General features: G+C 44.3%; 1 protein-coding gene across 2 annotated transcripts in view; it reads left to right on the forward strand.

Annotated features, from left to right (window-relative positions):
* LOC126187418 (transcriptional adapter 2B-like) overlaps positions 1–17,881 on the forward strand; it is a 111,266-nt gene that overhangs the window by 33,320 nt on the left and 60,065 nt on the right. Inside the window, exons 8-9 of one of the 2 annotated variants that reach the window (XR_007537724.1) lie at positions 10,997–11,207; positions 15,277–15,312. Coding sequence is in view for 1 of the 2 variants with exons in the window: in XM_049928489.1 (XP_049784446.1) it covers positions 10,997–11,207; positions 15,272–15,312 (252 nt within the window). In the remaining variant the exon portion in view is untranslated. Of the gene's footprint in view, positions 1–10,996; positions 11,208–15,271; positions 15,313–17,881 lie in introns of both variants that reach the window. The other variant, XM_049928489.1, reaches the window with a different exon arrangement.

Raw genomic sequence — 17,881 nt, forward strand, 5'->3', positions numbered from 1 at the left:
CTCCTGGAATCAATTTATGAGGTAAATATGGCAGTTGCACGGATTGCTCATGCCACCCAATCACAGCACAAGACCTGTGACATCACCAAAGCATCACAGTATCGTCATGCGAACTCATAAACTTAGAGCTTTGGAGGTAAACCACAATAAACACCTTAAGTTTAGAACTGAAAACACCAAAAATATTAAGCAGCCGCAAAGTTAACATTCATCGCATTAAAGATCTGTCCGAAACGCGTCTTTTCATATGATTTGCTGCAAAGTGTCAGAAAATGTAATGATGACATATAAAAACACTAACTTAAGATTTTAACTCGAAGTTAGCTTCTAATGATATTTAATACCTGATTATAGAAGATACAGTATGTAAAATTATGGGTAGAGAGTGATCTGCCCACCCCTCTCCCCCTGAATTCTTAGTTGTTTATGTCAGACTAATCTGTAGCGTAACACGAGGTCCATGTTGGCTCTGATTGATAAATGCCACAGCCTTCCCCAGTATAGAAACCACGAGCTGCGCCTGTGTTAGATATTTTCAATAGTGTCCATAATTAAAGTTCCAGTTTCAAAATGCAGTAGAAAGAGGACATGCACACCAACAGATTCGTGGCACACAGCTGTTCCTCAGTTTGCATCCAAGGTGCCCAACATCACTGTCTTTGGGAAGGATACTTCACCACTTGTGAAGCTCTTTTAGAAGAATGGTGACTATGTGCCAGTTGCACTGCAGAGGTTTCGGACTCTCATGTGTATGACAGAAGGCATTGGTCCAATGTCTACCAAGGGTCTGGAGAAAATGATTACCAAATTTTAAAAGACATGTTCCTTTTAAGTGTGGCAGAGGGAGGAAAGCAGTTGATCTGACGTCTGTCGAAAATATGGTCACAGCATTGCAGAGGTGTCGAGTGGTAGTCTGCAAACGTGCAGTGCATGGGGAAGTGCCCCGCCCGAACGTTGGACATGCCTGTGAGCACAGTGCATCCAACGAAACATAATGCATTGATATCCATGCAGAATCACTCATGTTTAGGAGTTGCTTCCTGCTGACCTGCCAGCAAGACAAATGTTAGCTCTGGAATTTCTTGCTCACATGGAAGTGAAAAATGAATGGCCATTGAACAGTCAGTGGACAGACACATTGTTTATCATAGAACTGTATTTTTTTTGGAGAGACAAGTCGTGTGAGTCCTGTTACCTGTACCTTTGCTGGTAAACACTATAAGAGTCTTTTGCGCACCATCATCATTCCCATCTTTCAAGGACGTGGATGTTGGTAGGATCCTTTTTATGCAAGGTGACGCTCACCTGCGAATTGCACAGCAACTGAATGGTTGCTGCAGAATCATTTTGAAGATGTTTGAATTATTAGCTGTCATTTCCCTACAGCCTGACCAACCGGATCATCTATCTTAACCTATCTTAATCTGTGTGACTTATGGCTGTGTGGTTTTCAGAAAGATGCTGTGCTTAGTGCTCCCATTATGAAAGTAGCTGAACTGTAGGTACGCATTGCGCAACACACTCTGTATGTGGCCCCCGAGGCACTACAGTCTGTTGTGGAACGCACTATTTCTCAATTTCAGCTTTTGGCAGAAAACAGTGGACAGCATCTTGTAGATGTCTTACACTAGTCTGGCAACAATTATAAACAGATGTCGTTTTGCTTTGTAAGCAGTCCTTGACCCCATGACAGCTTTTCCCATCTGATGTGGCACAACCTTGCTGTGGTGGATGAGCTTGCATAACTAACAGTGCCACAGCTGTTGACTACCGAACTCAAACTATAGCCATTGTATTACAGTTCATCTGTAATTTGTAGCTGACCCCATCTATGTTAAGACACTTACAGTGCCATTTATTGGAACAATTTTCGTTAAATTTTTTTGTTCCATGATGTTATTGTCTTCCTCACGTCGTAATATGATATTCAAATTTGACGCCATTCTGAGTGGTGGTTCTCTTTCTACAGCATTCTGAAATGGGAACATTAATTATGGACACTGTATAAAAGCAGATTTTAAAAAAAAAAAGTCAAGAAAAATACTGAACATTTAAATCATGCTTAATGTTCAGTTTCCACCCCTAAAAAGGCTATTTGGGGGAAAAAAAAAAAATATAATAAAACCCTGGAGAAGTCCCGGGAAAATCTGGGAAATTTAGTCGGACACAGAGAGGCCACCCTGTCTGTAGTCAGACTTGTGGGCTGAGATTATTGTACTGTCTGTTAAAAAAAGAGAAGAATGAGGGCTCTGGATTTCTGAATCAGCAGAAGTTGTTCTACTTTGGCCTGATCATGTGTCTGGGTGCTGCCAACCTGTGATCTAATATGAAACCTCATGTGTGTAGCCATGTCAAAGTGACTGTTGTGCTGTGTTGTTGTGTCGCACATTAATATGTCTGTGGATCAGTGACAAAGTGGTTCCTGACCCATTATGGGCAATGCCAGATACACTGTACACTTCTTGGTGTAGAGCAAATGCTAGAGCCATACGGAGTGGAGCAAGAAAAGTACTTGATAATGTCTCTGGATGTTGAGAGTAGGAGAATGAAAATAAAGAGTTGCTTCACACTCTTCCTCACAGCCGATGAGACAAACAGTGATGTACATAGAAGCAAGTTTCTGTGTTGTGAGAAGAGTTCAGAAATTTTACGCAGATAGCTTGGGAAATCACTCGAAACACCTGGTAAAAAGAGGTAAAATTCAAATTTTTCAATCCATCAGTGCTTTGAAACTGCCTTTACCTTTGTCTAAATTTCTTAAGTGTGGTAAATTTGTTTGTGTGTGTAAAATCACTTTTCCCTTAGAAGGAGACTTTTGCAACCACATATGCTGTTTTGTGTGTTAAGGTCCGAGGCATTATCACACCCTGTTGTCTTCACCATGGTGGGTGCCCGTTTAGGGCTAATAAACAAAAAAGAATTTCCTGTAATCCGCTACACAGCTAAAGTGCACTAATAATGGCAATTATTGCCACAATGTAAGTTCCACTGCTGGCTCTTTTCAATTTTGAACTGTCTATGCGAACTGATGCAGAATTAGTAGCAACAAGCACCATTACTCAACATGAAACTGTCAATTTCGATTTTACGATCCTGTATGCTTTCATTATGTCTCTCTGCCAACTTTTACTTTCGTAGATGTGCAATGTGTAGCAGTTGATAGCTGGTATGGTGGCTAATAGACTGCAGCCTCAGCACCACTTGGAGCATAAACAAACATGTGAGTGCGAGTGTTGAGCCAACACTGCTTGACATAATCGCAGCTCAGGTCTCCTCACTACCCCTCTCCCCTTGGCAGCAGACAGTGTGCAGGGAGAGGACACACCTTCCTTCCTCTGCACCCCTCCCCAGTCAGAATTTGTTCTTTTTTTTGTGAATAGACTGTATGTACTCGCCAGTATTGTCCAATTGCTTTTCAGTAGGCATTGCCCATGTGCCTTCCCTCGTCCTACTCTTTGTAAGACAAGAATCATATATCCGCATAGTCTGAGGCTTTCCTCTGTCCTTTTGAAGTTATTCTGCATATGGCTATCAATGTATTCTTGGAAAAAAGAGGTATGGTAATTCCTTTCCACAGATAGAATTTGGATTTCGTGAATTTTAAACACTTTCATGCATCACATGCTGCACAAGGATTGAGTATTGTGGAAAATTGTATAAAATTAACCGTAACTCAAGTCTGGGTTCCTTCAGTTCACAACTCCCAATATTCTTACACCCACACTACACTGCTGATGACCCAGGAACTCACACTTACTGTTGGGCCTCTGACAGTCCAACCCATGGCACACTAACTTCGTGCATTCAAAGAGTTTAGCTGGGCATGTGGACAGTGCTAAATCTCAGTGTACTCGTGTTCTCAGTAGTCTCAACCATCGTCTGAGTGTGCCTGCATATCAAAGCATGCGATCAACATTACTAATTTCTGTGCTGATCATGCGCTGTCAGATACCTCAAGTCGGTACTGTCATTTAGTAGTGTCTTTGTATGAGTGCAAGCATCTATCAAAATGTATACGCTGTGAGTACAAACAGCTGCATAGCATGCCAGTCTTGGTTGGATATCAAGATTTACACTGCTCAGCCCCCTAATTCCTCACCCCCTCCGGGTTCGGGGGTAAGAATAGGCCCGCGGTATTCCTGTCTGTCGTAAGAGACGACTAAAAGGAGTCTCAAACATTTTGGCCCTTATGTGATGGCCCCCTGTCGGGTTTGACCTACATATCTCAAAATTATTCCGAAGAGCGAGCCAATTGGGGAAGGGCGCCTTACTTGGTGCATTGTCTCCATCGTGCGTTGAGATCTTTCGCCAGCTTATTCGTTGTTGCATTGCAGTCCTGCCCGCTCTCCATCCCTTGGGCATGGATACGTTTCTGTGTGCACTTTCCACCATGCAATGTGCAGTGCCACTTTCTGCACAGGCGATGACCATGGACTCCTTGTCACCTAATATCCAGCACAGTAGCCAGTCCGTTGTGGTGGGGCCGCCATGTACCCTGTTGGTTGTAGCCCCCTGACAACACAGGGATCGCTCTGCTGATGCCTGCGCCGTTAACTCCCCACGTCTCCCTGGGGCATCGGGACTTCCGGCAATGGCCATCCTGCCAGGTGGCCCTAACTGAGGCTGGGTGGCACCCGTGGGGAGGGCCCTTGGTCGGAGTAGCTGGCATCAGGGCGGATGACCCGCAATGAAACGTGGTACATCTTCTCTAGCTGGTGGCCAGCCGCCAGCAGTCTCTAAACATTCGAGGGCTCACTTTAAAGCTAATGTGTATGACCCCAAATCGTTCCCCTCCCTGGCCACACCATGGGAGGAACGAAAGGCTATGAATGACAGTGAAACGTATTCGCCCCGGTATCTCATCTGTACCAGAGCTGACGGGGACTACTTTGTGTCTCTGAAGCCTCAGTTCTTTGTCGAGCATTTAGAGGACAAGTTCGGGGAGGTGCAGGGCTTGTCCAAAATGCGGTCAGGGTCAGTCTTGATAAAAACAGCATCCTCTGCCCAGTCACGAGCCTTACTCGCTTGTACGAAGCTGGGGGATGTTTCTGTTACCGTCACCCCTCATGAAAGCTTAAATATGGTCCAGGGCATTGTTTTCCACAGAGATCTTCTTTTACAGTCCGATGACGAGCTGTGTGCCAACTTAGAGCGATGAGGTGTCCATTTCGTCTGGCGCGTCCACCGGGGCCCGAAGGATCATCAAGTTGCCACTGGTGCTTTCATCTTGGCCTTCAAGGGTGACACATTACCTGAGAAGGTCAAGGTGATGGTCTACCATTGTGGTGTCAAGCCATATATCCCTCCCCCGATGCGGTGCTTCAAGTGTTGGAAGTTCGGCCATATGTCTTCCCGCTGTGCTTCCAGCCTCATATGTTGTGATTGTGGTCGTCCATCCCGTCCTGATACTCCATGTGCCCCGCCTCCCATCTGTGTCAACTGCAGAGAGCACCCTCCCCCTTGCTTGCCGGACTGTAAGATTCTCCAGAAGGAACGGAAAATAGTGGAATACAAGACCCTAGATCGACTGACCTACACTGAGGCTAAGCGGAAATTTGAACAACTTCATCCAGTACGCATGACGTCACCTTATGCCGCCACTGTCACTCCTGCTACAGTTCCCATAGCTGCACCACATACCGTCAGCTCTCAGAGCCAGAGGACCACACCTGCCCCTTGATGGTGGGGGCCCTTCTCTCTTTGTTGCTCCCACACCACCTGCCTCGGGAGCAGCACCCCATCAACCACCGGGGACACCAGTCCCCATGTCTAAGCTGGTGAAGTGTAAGTCTTCTTCGGCTTCTCTCGCTCGGAAGGGATCCCTTGGGTCACTCCCTTCCCAGGTTCCTACCAGCAGCACAGCAGCTTCGCGATCCTCTTTGGTTTCTTTCACCATCTTGCTGAGCTCAGACAACTTCTCAGCCTTCACCCTTTCTTCTGCATTGCTCTTCAAGAATCTTGGTTCCCAGCGATGTGAACCCTCTCCCTCTGTGGCTATCGGGGTTATTATAAGAAACAGGCAGCTTATGAGAGGGTATCTGGTGGCGTCTGCATCTACGTCCTTCACACTCTTCACAGTGAGTCTGTCCCTCTACAAACACCTGATCGACTGACCTACACTGAGGCTAAGCGGAAATTTGAACAACTTCATCCAGTACGCATGACGTCACCTTATGCCGCCACTGTCACTCCTGCTACAGTTCCCATAGCTGCACCACATACCGTCAGCTCTCAGAGCCAGAGGACCACACCTGCCCCTTGATGGTGGGGGCCCTTCTCTCTTTGTTGCTCCCACACCACCTGCCTCGGGAGCAGCACCCCATCAACCACCGGGGACACCAGTCCCCATGTCTAAGCTGGTGAAGTGTAAGTCTTCTTCGGCTTCTCTCGCTCGGAAGGGATCCCTTGGGTCACTCCCTTCCCAGGTTCCTACCAGCAGCACAGCAGCTTCGCGATCCTCTTTGGTCCCGGAGACTGACTCCGAAAAGCCCTCCCGGCAAGGGCAACTGAGGGAACTGCGCGAGAAAGCGAAATTGAAGACCTCTAAGACCAAGGAACCTGCGGTGGCACCTACTCCACCGCTATCTACAAGCTCTGCGTCTGAGGATGAGGTGGAGATTCTTGCGTCCACTGAGGACCTCAATCTCGCTGGTCCCTCGGACATGATGGATGTTGCTCCTGTTGGTACTCAATCGGTGGCAGCAGGTGACCCAGCAACGTAATTTGCCTCCTCAGTACCTTCACGCCTTTCTCGGCCATGGACAATGTCATCCTCCAGTGGAACTGTAGCGGTTTCTTCCACCATCTTGCTGAGCTCAGACAACTTCTCAGCCTTCACCCTTTCTTCTGCATTGCTCTTCAAGAATCTTGGTTCCCAGCGATGTGAACCCTCTCCCTCTGTGGCTATCGGGGTTATTATAAGAAACAGGCAGCTTATGAGAGGGTATCTGGTGGCGTCTGCATCTACGTCCTTCACACTCTTCACAGTGAGTCTGTCCCTCTACAAACACCTTTAGAGGCTGTTGCTGTTCGGGTGTGGACGACTCAGGCTGTCAGTGTCTGCAGTCTGTATCTTCCACCAGATGGTGATGTCCCACAGCATGTCCTGGCTGCGCTCATAGCCCAGTTGCCGCCACCTAATCTGTTACTGGGCAACTTCAATGCCCATAATCGCCTGTGGGGTGGATCAGTGGCAACGGGCAGAGGCAGCACCATTGAACATGTGTTGGCACAGCTCGACCTTTCCATTTTAAATGATGGTGCCTTCACATATTTCAGTGTGATGCATGGCACATACTCAGCCATCGACCTTTCGATCTGCAGCCCTAGCCTCTTACCATCTGTCCAGTGGAGTGTGCACGATGTAGTGACCACTGTCCGATCTTTCTGTCACTGCCACAGTGTCACTCTTCTGGGCGTCCTTGCAGATGGGCTATGAATAAGGCTGACTGGGACTTGTACTCCTCCATTGTCACTATTGAGCCTCTTTCCAATGAAGCCGTTGATGCGGTGGTTCACTCAGGTCACCACCAGCACTGTTACTGCCGCAGAATCTGCCGTTCCCCGTTCTTCTGGGTCTCCTCAGCAGAGGACTGTGCCTTGGTGGTCGCCTGAGATCGCTGAGTCGATTAAATATCGCCGGCAAACGCTCCAGCGTCAGAAGCGACATCCCTCATTAGAACACCTAATCGCCTTTAAACAGCTGCATGCGCGGGCCCGCCGCATCATTCACCAACACAACAGGAGTGCTGGGAAAGGTATGTGTCCACCATTGGCCTCTGTATCTCTCCATCGCAGGTTTGGGCCAAGATTAGGCGCCTCTATGGCTATCAGACCCCTGTCAGCGTCCCTGTGCTCTCACTGAATTGAGCAGTTTGTACTGACTCCAACATAATCGCAAACCGCTTGGCAGAGCATTTTGCTCTGAGTTCTGCTTCTGCAAATTACCCACTGGCCTTCTGCTCCCTGAAAGAGTGGTTGGAACGTCGGAGCCTTTCATTTCACACGCGCCACCCTGCATCCTACAATGTTCCGTTCAGTGAGTGGGAATTCCAAAGTGCCCTAGCTGCTTGCCCTGATACAGCTCCCGGGCCAGATCGCATCCACTGTCAGATGCTCAAACACCTCTCGGTGGACTGCCAGCGACGCCTCCTAGACCTTTACAACCGTATCTGGGTCGAGGGTGAGTTCCCGTCGCAATGGCAGGAAAGCATCATCATCCCCGTTCTAAAACCTGGCAAGAACCCACTGGAGGTGGACAGCTACCGCCCCATTAGCCTCACCAACGTTCTTTGCAAGTTGCTTGAACGCTTGGTGAGCCGGCGGCTGAGTTGGGTACTCGAGTCTCAGGGCCTTCTGGCCCTGTCTCAGGGTGGGTTCCGTAAGGGCCACTTTGCCACCAATAATCTGGTGAGCCTGGAATCTGCCATCCGTACGGCCTTTGCCCGCTGTTAGCTCCTCGTCGCTGTCTTTTTTGACATGCGGAAGGCATATGATACGACATGGCGGCATCACATCCTCTCTAGGCTTCGTGGTTGGGGTCTTTGGGGTCCGCTGCCGATATTCATACGAAATTTTCTGTCGCATCGTACCTTCTGCGTGCAAGTTTCGGCATCCCATAGTTCCCCATGAGTTCAGGAGAACGGGGTACCGCAGGGATCTGTCTTAAGTGTCTGCCTGTTTTTAATTGCAATTAATGGGCTCGCTGCGGCAATGGGAATGTGTGTCTCAGCATGCTTGTATGCTGACAACTTCTGCCTCTACTATAGCTCCATTGGCATTGCAGCTGCTGAACGTCAGCTGCAGGGCACTATCCGCAAGGTGCAATCTTGGGCTGTAGCGCAAGGCTTCCAGTTTTCGGCTGCCAAGACCTGCGTTATGCATTGCTGCCAGCGACGCATTGTTCGCCCTAAGCCATGACTTTATCTTGATGGCAAACCTCTTGCTGTGATGGAGACCCATCGGTTTTTGGGTGTGGTTTTTTATGTGCGGTTGACTTGGCTCCCTCACATTCCGCAGCTTAAGTAGATGTGTTGGCGGCATCTCAATGCTCTGCGATGCTTGAGACGCACCAGCTGGGGAGCCGAGCGATCTACCCTCTTACGGCTCTACCAGGCGTTAATTCAGTCCCATCTGGATTATGGGAGCCTGACTTATGGTTCAGCATCCCCTTCTGCGTTGCAGGTGCTGGACCCCATCCTTCACAGTGGGATCCAACTTGCCACTGGAGCTTTCCGGATCAGCCCTGTGAACAGCATACTTGTGGAGGCAGATGTCCCTCCACTGCGGTTACGGCGCTAGTGTTTACTGGTTGCTTATGCTACACACATTTGTAGCTTGCGCGGGCATCCTAATTATCATTTCCTGTTCCCAGAATGTCGGCCCCGGTTGGGCTGTACGATCGCGGTCCGTGTCAGAGAGCTTCTCTCCGGCTTGGGGTTTTCCCTCTTCCACCTCCTTACCGGGCCCCTCTGCGTACTCCCCCATGGTGTGTGCCCTGCCCATGCCTTCAGCTCGAATTGGCACAGGGCCCGAAGGACTCAGTCCCTCCTGAGGCCTTCTGCCGCTGCTTTCTTTCTACCCTTGCCACGTATCAAGGCTCTGGTGTTGTTTACACTGACAGTTCGATGCAGTTCGATGGTTGCTGGTTGTGTCGGTTATACTCTCACTCTAGGGGACCATTACGAACAACACTCATTGCCGGCTGGGTGCAGCATTTTCACTGCTGAGCTGGTCGCCATCTTTCGTGCCCTAGAGTATATCCGCTCCTGCTCAGGGGAGTCCTTCATTATCTGTAGCGACTCCCTGAGCGGTTTACGAGCTATTGACCAGTATTTCCCTCGCTCTCGTCTGGTGATGGCTATCCAGGAGTCGCTCCATACTCTTCCCCGTTGCGGCCGTTCTTTGGTCTTTGTGTGGACACTGGTCATGTCGGCATCCCAGGAAATGAACGTGTTGACATGCTGGCCAAGCAGGCTGCCGGTGCTCCAGCCTTATCAATTGGTCTTTTGGAGAATTACCTCAGATCCGTTTTGCGGCAGAAGTTACTTCGCACCTGGGGTGAAGAATGGCCCTCCCTCTCTTCACCCAACAAACTTTGGGTCATCAATGAGTCTACCGGTGCGTGGCGCTCCTCCTTGCGGGTCTCTCACAAGGAGTCTGTTGTCCTCTGCAGGCTGTGCATTGGGCACACCCGGATGATGCAGAGCCACTTATTGTGCTGTGAGGACCCACCTCTAGGTCGCTGCGGATCCGCTTTGACGGTGGTCCACATTTTGTTGACCTGTCACCTTTTAACTGCACTCAGGCAGACGTTTGCGGTGCCTGATACGCTCCCTGCACTTTTAACAGATGACACTGCCATGGCAGGCTTAGTTTTGCATTTTATTCGTGCAGGGGGCTATTATCACTTGATCTAAGTGTTTGTCTTTATTTTGTGTTGAGTCTGGCCTTTGGCCTATGACTTTAGACTGAGTTTTTTAGTGTGTTTCTTGGTGGTTGGCTTTTCCTTTTTTGTCTCTATGGTCGGCCATCCACTGTCACACTCTGTGTGATTTTAATTCCTTTTGTCTGGTCTCTGTTTGAGTCTTTTTTTGTCCTGTGTCATCTCTTGTCGTCTCCATTGTTCATTTTCATTCTTTGTGGGTGTTTGAAAGTTTTAGAAAAGGGAACCGATGGCCCTAGCAGTCTGGTCCCTTCAATCCCACTATCCAACCAACCAACCAAATTCCTCACTAAGATATAATTAAGAATTCTCTTGGGCGTAGTAACCTTCTGTGAAGACTAAATAGAAGTAAAGTGAAACTGCAATGATAAATGGCAGCATTTAGTTATCTGAATTTATACATTTTAATGCATTGTGATTATCTGCACAGATATAAGACAATACAGTTGTAGGCAGCTAGATAGATGGTACCCATAATGTGTGTACAATTGTTATGTTCTAAAATTCAGTGTATCTTCATATAGATTGATGTAAAGTGTCAAATTGTTCTAGGGAATTCCAGGATCGTATGAGGGTTTTCACTCAGTTTCATACTGCTCAAGAACATGAGCACTTCCTACACAACCTTCAGAGGGAGAGAGAACTTAGACTACGCATCAGCGAGCTGATGAGGTATCGACGCAATGGCTTAACTCAGCATGAAGAGTGCACTCATTTTGAGCAGCAACGTCTACAGTTTGAGGAGTGGAAGGAAAAACGATCTGTAAGCATGTCACAGACTTTATTCCTGTACTTATTTACTTTCAGATACAATGTGTCTGATAAATCGAATAAGTCGGTATGTTAAAGTTAAATCTGAACTAGGCTGTCACATTTCAGATGTCTTCTTGTTTCTTGTACAGATTTTTGCCTAGTGAATTTCCAAATTAGGTGTAAATACAAATGAAACTTCTTATGGTGCTTGATAGTTGTAAAACAGTTAACTGTTTCATTGTATTATTTCAATCCTGATGCATATTTTGACATGACTGATAGCATTTATATTCATGTTTACAGTTGTAAAATTTCTTTATATGTAAACTTAATATGAATTTTTGTATTACCATTTTGGTAATACTGTGCATTGTTTTATATATACGAGGGTCACTCCAAAAGAAATGCACACTATTTTTTTTATCCATCTTTTATTCTACATGTTTGAAAGTTTTACAGTGTGTAGATACATCCTTTAGGAACAATATTCTCATTTCTCCACATAATTTCCATCCCTGTCAACTGCCTTACGTCATCTTGGAACCAGTGCCTGTATACCCGCACGGTAAAATTCTGGACCAACCTGTTGGAGCCACTGTTTGGCAGCATGCGCAAGGGAGTCATCATCTTCAAACCTTGTTCCACGAAGAGAGTCTTTCAGTTTCCCAAAGAAATGATAGTCACATGGAGCCTGGTCAGGGCTGTAAGGCGGGTGTTTCAGTGTTGTCCATCCGAGTTTTGTGATCGCTTCCATGGTTTTTTGACTGACATGTGGCCGTGCATTGTCGTGCAACAGAAAAACATCCTGCTTTTGCTGATGTGGCTGAACACGACTCAGTCAAGCTTGAAGTTTCTTCAGTGTCGTCACATATGTGTCTGTCAGCAGTCACCAATTTGTTAACTCTCTGCACATTGTCTGGAGTGAGTGCAGTATGAGGCCTGCCTCTGCGAGGACAATCCTCAATATTTCCGTGCCCGCTTTCATCCCGTAGCCTGCTTGCCCACCAACTAACTGTACTGTGATTGACAGCAGCATCTCCATACACCTTTTTCAATCTCTTGTGGATGTTTCCCACTGTCTCGTTTTTACAGCACAGGACTTCTATGACAGCACGTTGCTTCTAATGAACGTCAAGTGTAGCAACCATCTTGAAGACATGCTGTGACAGCGCCACTCACGGGGACAGGATGAACTAAGTTTGAAAACAAGCGAGAAGGATGTATCTATACACTGTTAGACTTTCACAAATGCAGAATGAAAACTGTATTTTTACAAAAATAGTGTGCATTTCTTTTCGAGTGACCCTCGTAGATATACGAGGGTAATTCAGAAAGTAAGGTCCGATTTGCCATGAAATGGAAAGCACAGTGAAAATACAATGAAGCTTTGCACAGATGTGTGGGGCAGTGTTTGTAGTATTCTTTTCAATTATGAGCACACAGCGAGCATGTAAAGACGCCTAGAAAATAGTCTCTCCCACCAGCTGTGTGTGTCTGCTGAGAAATTTTGCCTGATTTCATGCAACCCCACATAACTTAGCAATCGCACATTTTCTGCTGCTTACTGCAGGGACAAGAAAGAAGCTTCTGCAGAATTTTCAATGGAAAGTGTTTTATCACCAACTATACAGCTCTGACTTGGCTCCCTTTGATTTTCATCTCTGCTCACATGAACTGCTGGCTATAAAGAAAACCTTATGACACAGACAACAAACGGAAGACCAGCATAGAGAATTGATGGAAAGCACAGACAGCTGCCTTATATGACGAGTGTGTTTGAAAGCTGGTGCAACACTATGACGGAAATTGTAAGTCAGAGCAGTGACTGTGTAGAGAAGTAGCGGGAAGGTGTAGGTAATTGTTGCAAGTAAAACATTTTTGATTTTTACTGTGACTTCCATTTCGCAGCCAATCAGACCTTACTTTTCATATAACCCTTGTAAAAGCAAATGCTTATAACAGATGATACCGTGATGGAGTTGGAAAAAATCTGCCATATTTAACCAAATATGATGACAAATGACAGAGCTACATGTAAACAGACCTTTCCTGTTCAACTGGTGTGAGATATAAGCATAAAATGCTCATTTTTGGGTACACTGTAGAAACCAATTGCTCTTAGATTGCTCTCTCTCTATTTCTCCTCTTTCTTTTTTACTGCTCTTTCAGTGCTAGCTTCTTGTAATCTCCATCATTGGAACACCTCTTGTTCCTGTTCTGTGTTGCTTGAGCCTGTTTTCTTCTTTTAATTCTCTTGTCTCTATCTTTTCTGTCTACTGTACATTTTACAGTGATGTAATTTCGTTATTGCAGCTCCACTGAAAGGTACTCCTGTCTCCTGTTCGGGAACGATTAAAATGTTGCTTTATAAGCTACTTCACTTTTTATTCATGATATGCAAGAGTAAAATAAGGAGAGCCAAAATATTTTTAATTTCTTCATGGGAACCTGTTGAAACTTTGCAAATTACAGTGTAAAAGAAAAGTTTGCATAGCCTCTTTTTAGAGGATTACCAATTGTGAATCCGTTTCTTGAACATAGACAAGATAAATATTATGTTTTGCAGGGGTGGTTATTTTCTCTGCTCCCTTCATGTGCATAGTAATAGCATTTTATGGATGCCTCTGTATATTTTCCAAAGTGTGGAGTACTCCATCTACACAGTCTGCTGCTTTTTATGCTCGCAGCAAAATTGGGTAATCAGTTCTTTTGCTGACATCTCGTATTTTAATGGGTCAATATAATTATTTTACCCAATTGATATTTTAGTCAAAGACTCTCAGATTTCACTATATAATATGGCATAATTTATCAAATGAAGTGCACAAATACAAATCCATGATCATTTGTAACTGCCTCACAAATAAGCGGCAAACTTACTTAATTTTTTTAAAGTTGAGGGTTTTTATCCTGCCATTAATTAAATGATGGATGTTTAGTAGTGTAATTTGTCATATAAGATTCTAATTATTGTTCTCTTAGTCATAAATTCAGACTGTAAGTAGTAATTCTGCCACAATGTTACTGTTAATGGCATCTGATTTGCTTTTGCCTAAGCTGATACTTGTCCATTGAGCGTAACAGGCAGGATTCCCGTTGTAAAAATTTCAAAAATGCTGCTATTTATTTTGCTGGATCTATAATTATTCCACAGTGACAACGTGAATTGTTTTTTGAATTATACACTATCTCCCAACTAATCAGTTTGCTGTTATATAAGGAACACTCAAAAAGTTTCCATTTCAGGTTACAGTCCAGAATCAGTATGCCGATCAGGCACAATTGCTGTGACCTTAGAGGTAGTCACTCAACCAATGCACCAGGTTGAAAGTACCCATTTGGTAAAACACCAGGTCCTACTGCATGAAGAAGCCCAGAACTGCCTGCAGCTTATCTTCATCCGACAAGTCATTTTTAAGGGATCAAGGGCATGATAAACACACAGGGAGAGATTAGGACTATAGGGCATGATGAACTTCACACTTTTTGGCCATAATGGATGAGGCTGGCCTCTTAGATCGACCAGCATCTTGTGTTGAATCGCGAGCAGCACAGAACTTGGCACACCAACTCACAACAGAAGTTTTTGACAGACATGCTGCCTTGTACATACTCTTTATTCTCCGATGGATGTCTATTCTTGTTTGTCCTCCGGCAGCCAAGAAAAGAATAATAGCATGTTGGTCCTATTTGGATGCATTTCATAATAACACCGCCATAGTTCTTGTTTCCGCATTTACCACATGCACTTTGGGAAGACATGCATGCCATGTTAATCCCTTGGGTAAACGTCGATGCATTGGGGTCGCTCATTGCATATACGCTGCAGCAACCCCCTCAGATGGAAACTTTTTGATCATCCCTTACACACATCTTTATTTCTAAAATCTGGTGTGACTTACATGAAAAAATCTGTTTCATAATTCTGAACAACTGCTATGGGAAAGATCTGTCCTGTTAAGGATACTTGTGTATTGTTCAAGCAGAGAGCTGAGTGTGTTGACTTGTAGACTTACATAATTGAGTTATATCAATGGTAAATATTTTGATTGTATCAGTTTGCCTTTTACCTAGGGCAGCAGTGGGTCCATCCTCTCATCGCAATCAAGAAAAAGGTAAGCATACAATTATATATTTTTTCAAACCATTCTATTTTTGAGATAAGTCATTATTAATTTGTATACTATAATTTTGTACTTGTGTTAATGGTACGTTTTTTAGTTTTATTAAAACTCTACCAGAGTTAAAGGAATCATGAAGATGGAAGGGTAATAGTTTGCAGCACAGTGTTTCTTTAATTATTTTATTTTATTTAAGCTATTTTAACTCTTTTTCTTAAAATTCCTGTTTTAAATGTGGCATATCAGATAGTCAATGGACATTTTGTATTTTGCACTCTTATGTCCAGAAAATATTGTAATGAATTCATTGTGTTGTTTCTTTATTCTTGCAGTTTTCACAAATTTTGTTTTGAAGTCTCTTAATGAAATCTTAATCAGTTACTAATGTTTCAAATGTGCCTCCTTTTCTTAGTATGTCACTTGTGATGTTTATATTGTGTAGACCTTCTTTCGTCGGTCTCTTCTGATAAGTTAATCTTCACTGTCTTTGAAATGATCATGTTAAATGGCGAGTCTTAGTATGCAAATATGTCCATAGAAACTGAAGAATCTTGTGTATACTGAATTGTTGATTTGGGTGCAGAGATCTGCAAGGAAGTGTACATAAATGATCAGACGGACAGCGTGAGCACCAATCTCTGGCTGGGTGCTGATGCACTGTTGTGTATCAGAAGGTGTCATTGTTGAGTAATTGTAGGAGGATACTATATGACTTAGACAAAATTTCTAGCTGGTGTGATAAATGGCAGCTTGCTCTAAATGTGGAAAAATGTAAGTTAATGAATATGAGTAGGGCAAATATCCCATAATGTTCAAATACAGCATTAGTAGGCTGGTGCTAGACAGTCACATTAATTAAATATTTATATCTAAAAACAAAGATGATGTAACTTACCAAACAAAAGCGTTGGAATGTTGATAGAGACACTAACAAACACAAACACACACAAAATTCAAGCTTTCGCAACCCATGGTTGTTTCATCAGGAAAGAGGGAAGGAGAGGGAAAGACAAAAGGATATGGGTTTTAAGGGAGAGGGTAAGGAATCATTCCAATGCCGGGAGTGGGATTTTACCTCTAAGGTAAGTCTTTCCGCTCCCGGGATTGAAATGATTCCTTACCCTCTCCCTTAAAACTCATATCCTTTCGTCTTTCCCTCTCCTTCCCTCTTTCCTGATGAAACAACCATGGGTTGCGAAAGCTTGAATTTTGTGTGTGTGTTTGTGTTTATTAGTGTCTCTATCAACATACCAATGCTTTCGTTTGGTAAGTTACATCATCTTTGTTTTTAGATATATTTTTCCCACGTGGAATGTTTTCCTCTATTATATTTATATCATTAATTAAATATTTAGGTGTAAGATTTGCAAAGTGATATTAAGTAGAACAAACACAAAAGGGTGGTAGCACAAAAGGTGAATAGTCAGTAGGCTTCGATTTATTGGGACAGTTTTAGGAAAGTGTGATTCATCTGTCAAGGAGACTATGCATAGAACTCTAAAGTGACCCTTTCTCGAACACTGCTCAAGTTTGGGATTGCCACCAGGTAGGATTAAAAGAAGACAATTAAGTAATTCAGAAGTGGGCTGCTAGATTTGTTATGGATAGGTTCAATCAACATTCGAGCATTATGAAATGCTTTGTGAACTCAATTGCAAATCCCTGGAGAGAAAACGATGTTCTTTTCATGGGACACTATTGAGGACATTTATACAACCGGCATTTGAAGCTAACTGCAGAACGATTCTGCTGCCGCCGACATCCATTTTACATTAGGACCATGAAGATAGAGAAAGTAGGGCTCTGACGAAGGCGTACGAATAGTCGTTTTTTTCTGCTGCTCTATTTGCGAGTGGAACAGGAAAGAAATGATTAGTAGTGGTACCATCTGGTGACTTGTGGGATATGTATGCAGGTGCTAGTTTTCCATTGAGTCAAATTTCACTTTGTTATGTGAAACCATGCATTTATCTAACAACTTTACATTCTTGTTATTTGGTGCAAAATTAGTTTGACCAATAATGGCTATGGCCTCTGATGCATACAAAACTGCTAGTGGGATAACTTTCTTGTAACATCACTATTTTCTTTTATTTTAGTCCATGTTATTGTCTGTGTCACTTGGAATGCTATGGCTCATCGTAAATTCTTTGCACCATCCAACCCTGATGGGGAACTAAGGTAGAGCAAATGGATAAGTGCGAAATCATTATATACACCATCTCAAGCAGAGCTTTCCTGCAATTCTGATGTAAATTTTCAGTGTAATAGGTTTTCTTGTACTAAATGTAGTCATCCGATTTAGTCATTAATATTGCAGATGCTCTATAGTTTGTCTACTTTTATTCTTAATGTATAAATGCTTAGTAGATCACTAGATAAAGCATTTTTCAAAGCTAGCGGTTCACCTTGATTTTTACATCAAGAATTTACTGTGTGTAATCATTTATTTCTTTTTCATATTCTCCGTAGTTTTGTCTATAATCTATTTGAAAAAGGCAGGAAGATTGTGTCTTGCCACGCATCAGTACGTGTTTTGAAATGCTTTGAAATATGTATGTGT

The sequence above is a fragment of the Schistocerca cancellata genome, chromosome 5 (assembly GCF_023864275.1).
Source record: "Schistocerca cancellata isolate TAMUIC-IGC-003103 chromosome 5, iqSchCanc2.1, whole genome shotgun sequence".
In the NCBI taxonomy this organism is placed as follows: domain Eukaryota; kingdom Metazoa; phylum Arthropoda; class Insecta; order Orthoptera; family Acrididae; genus Schistocerca; species Schistocerca cancellata.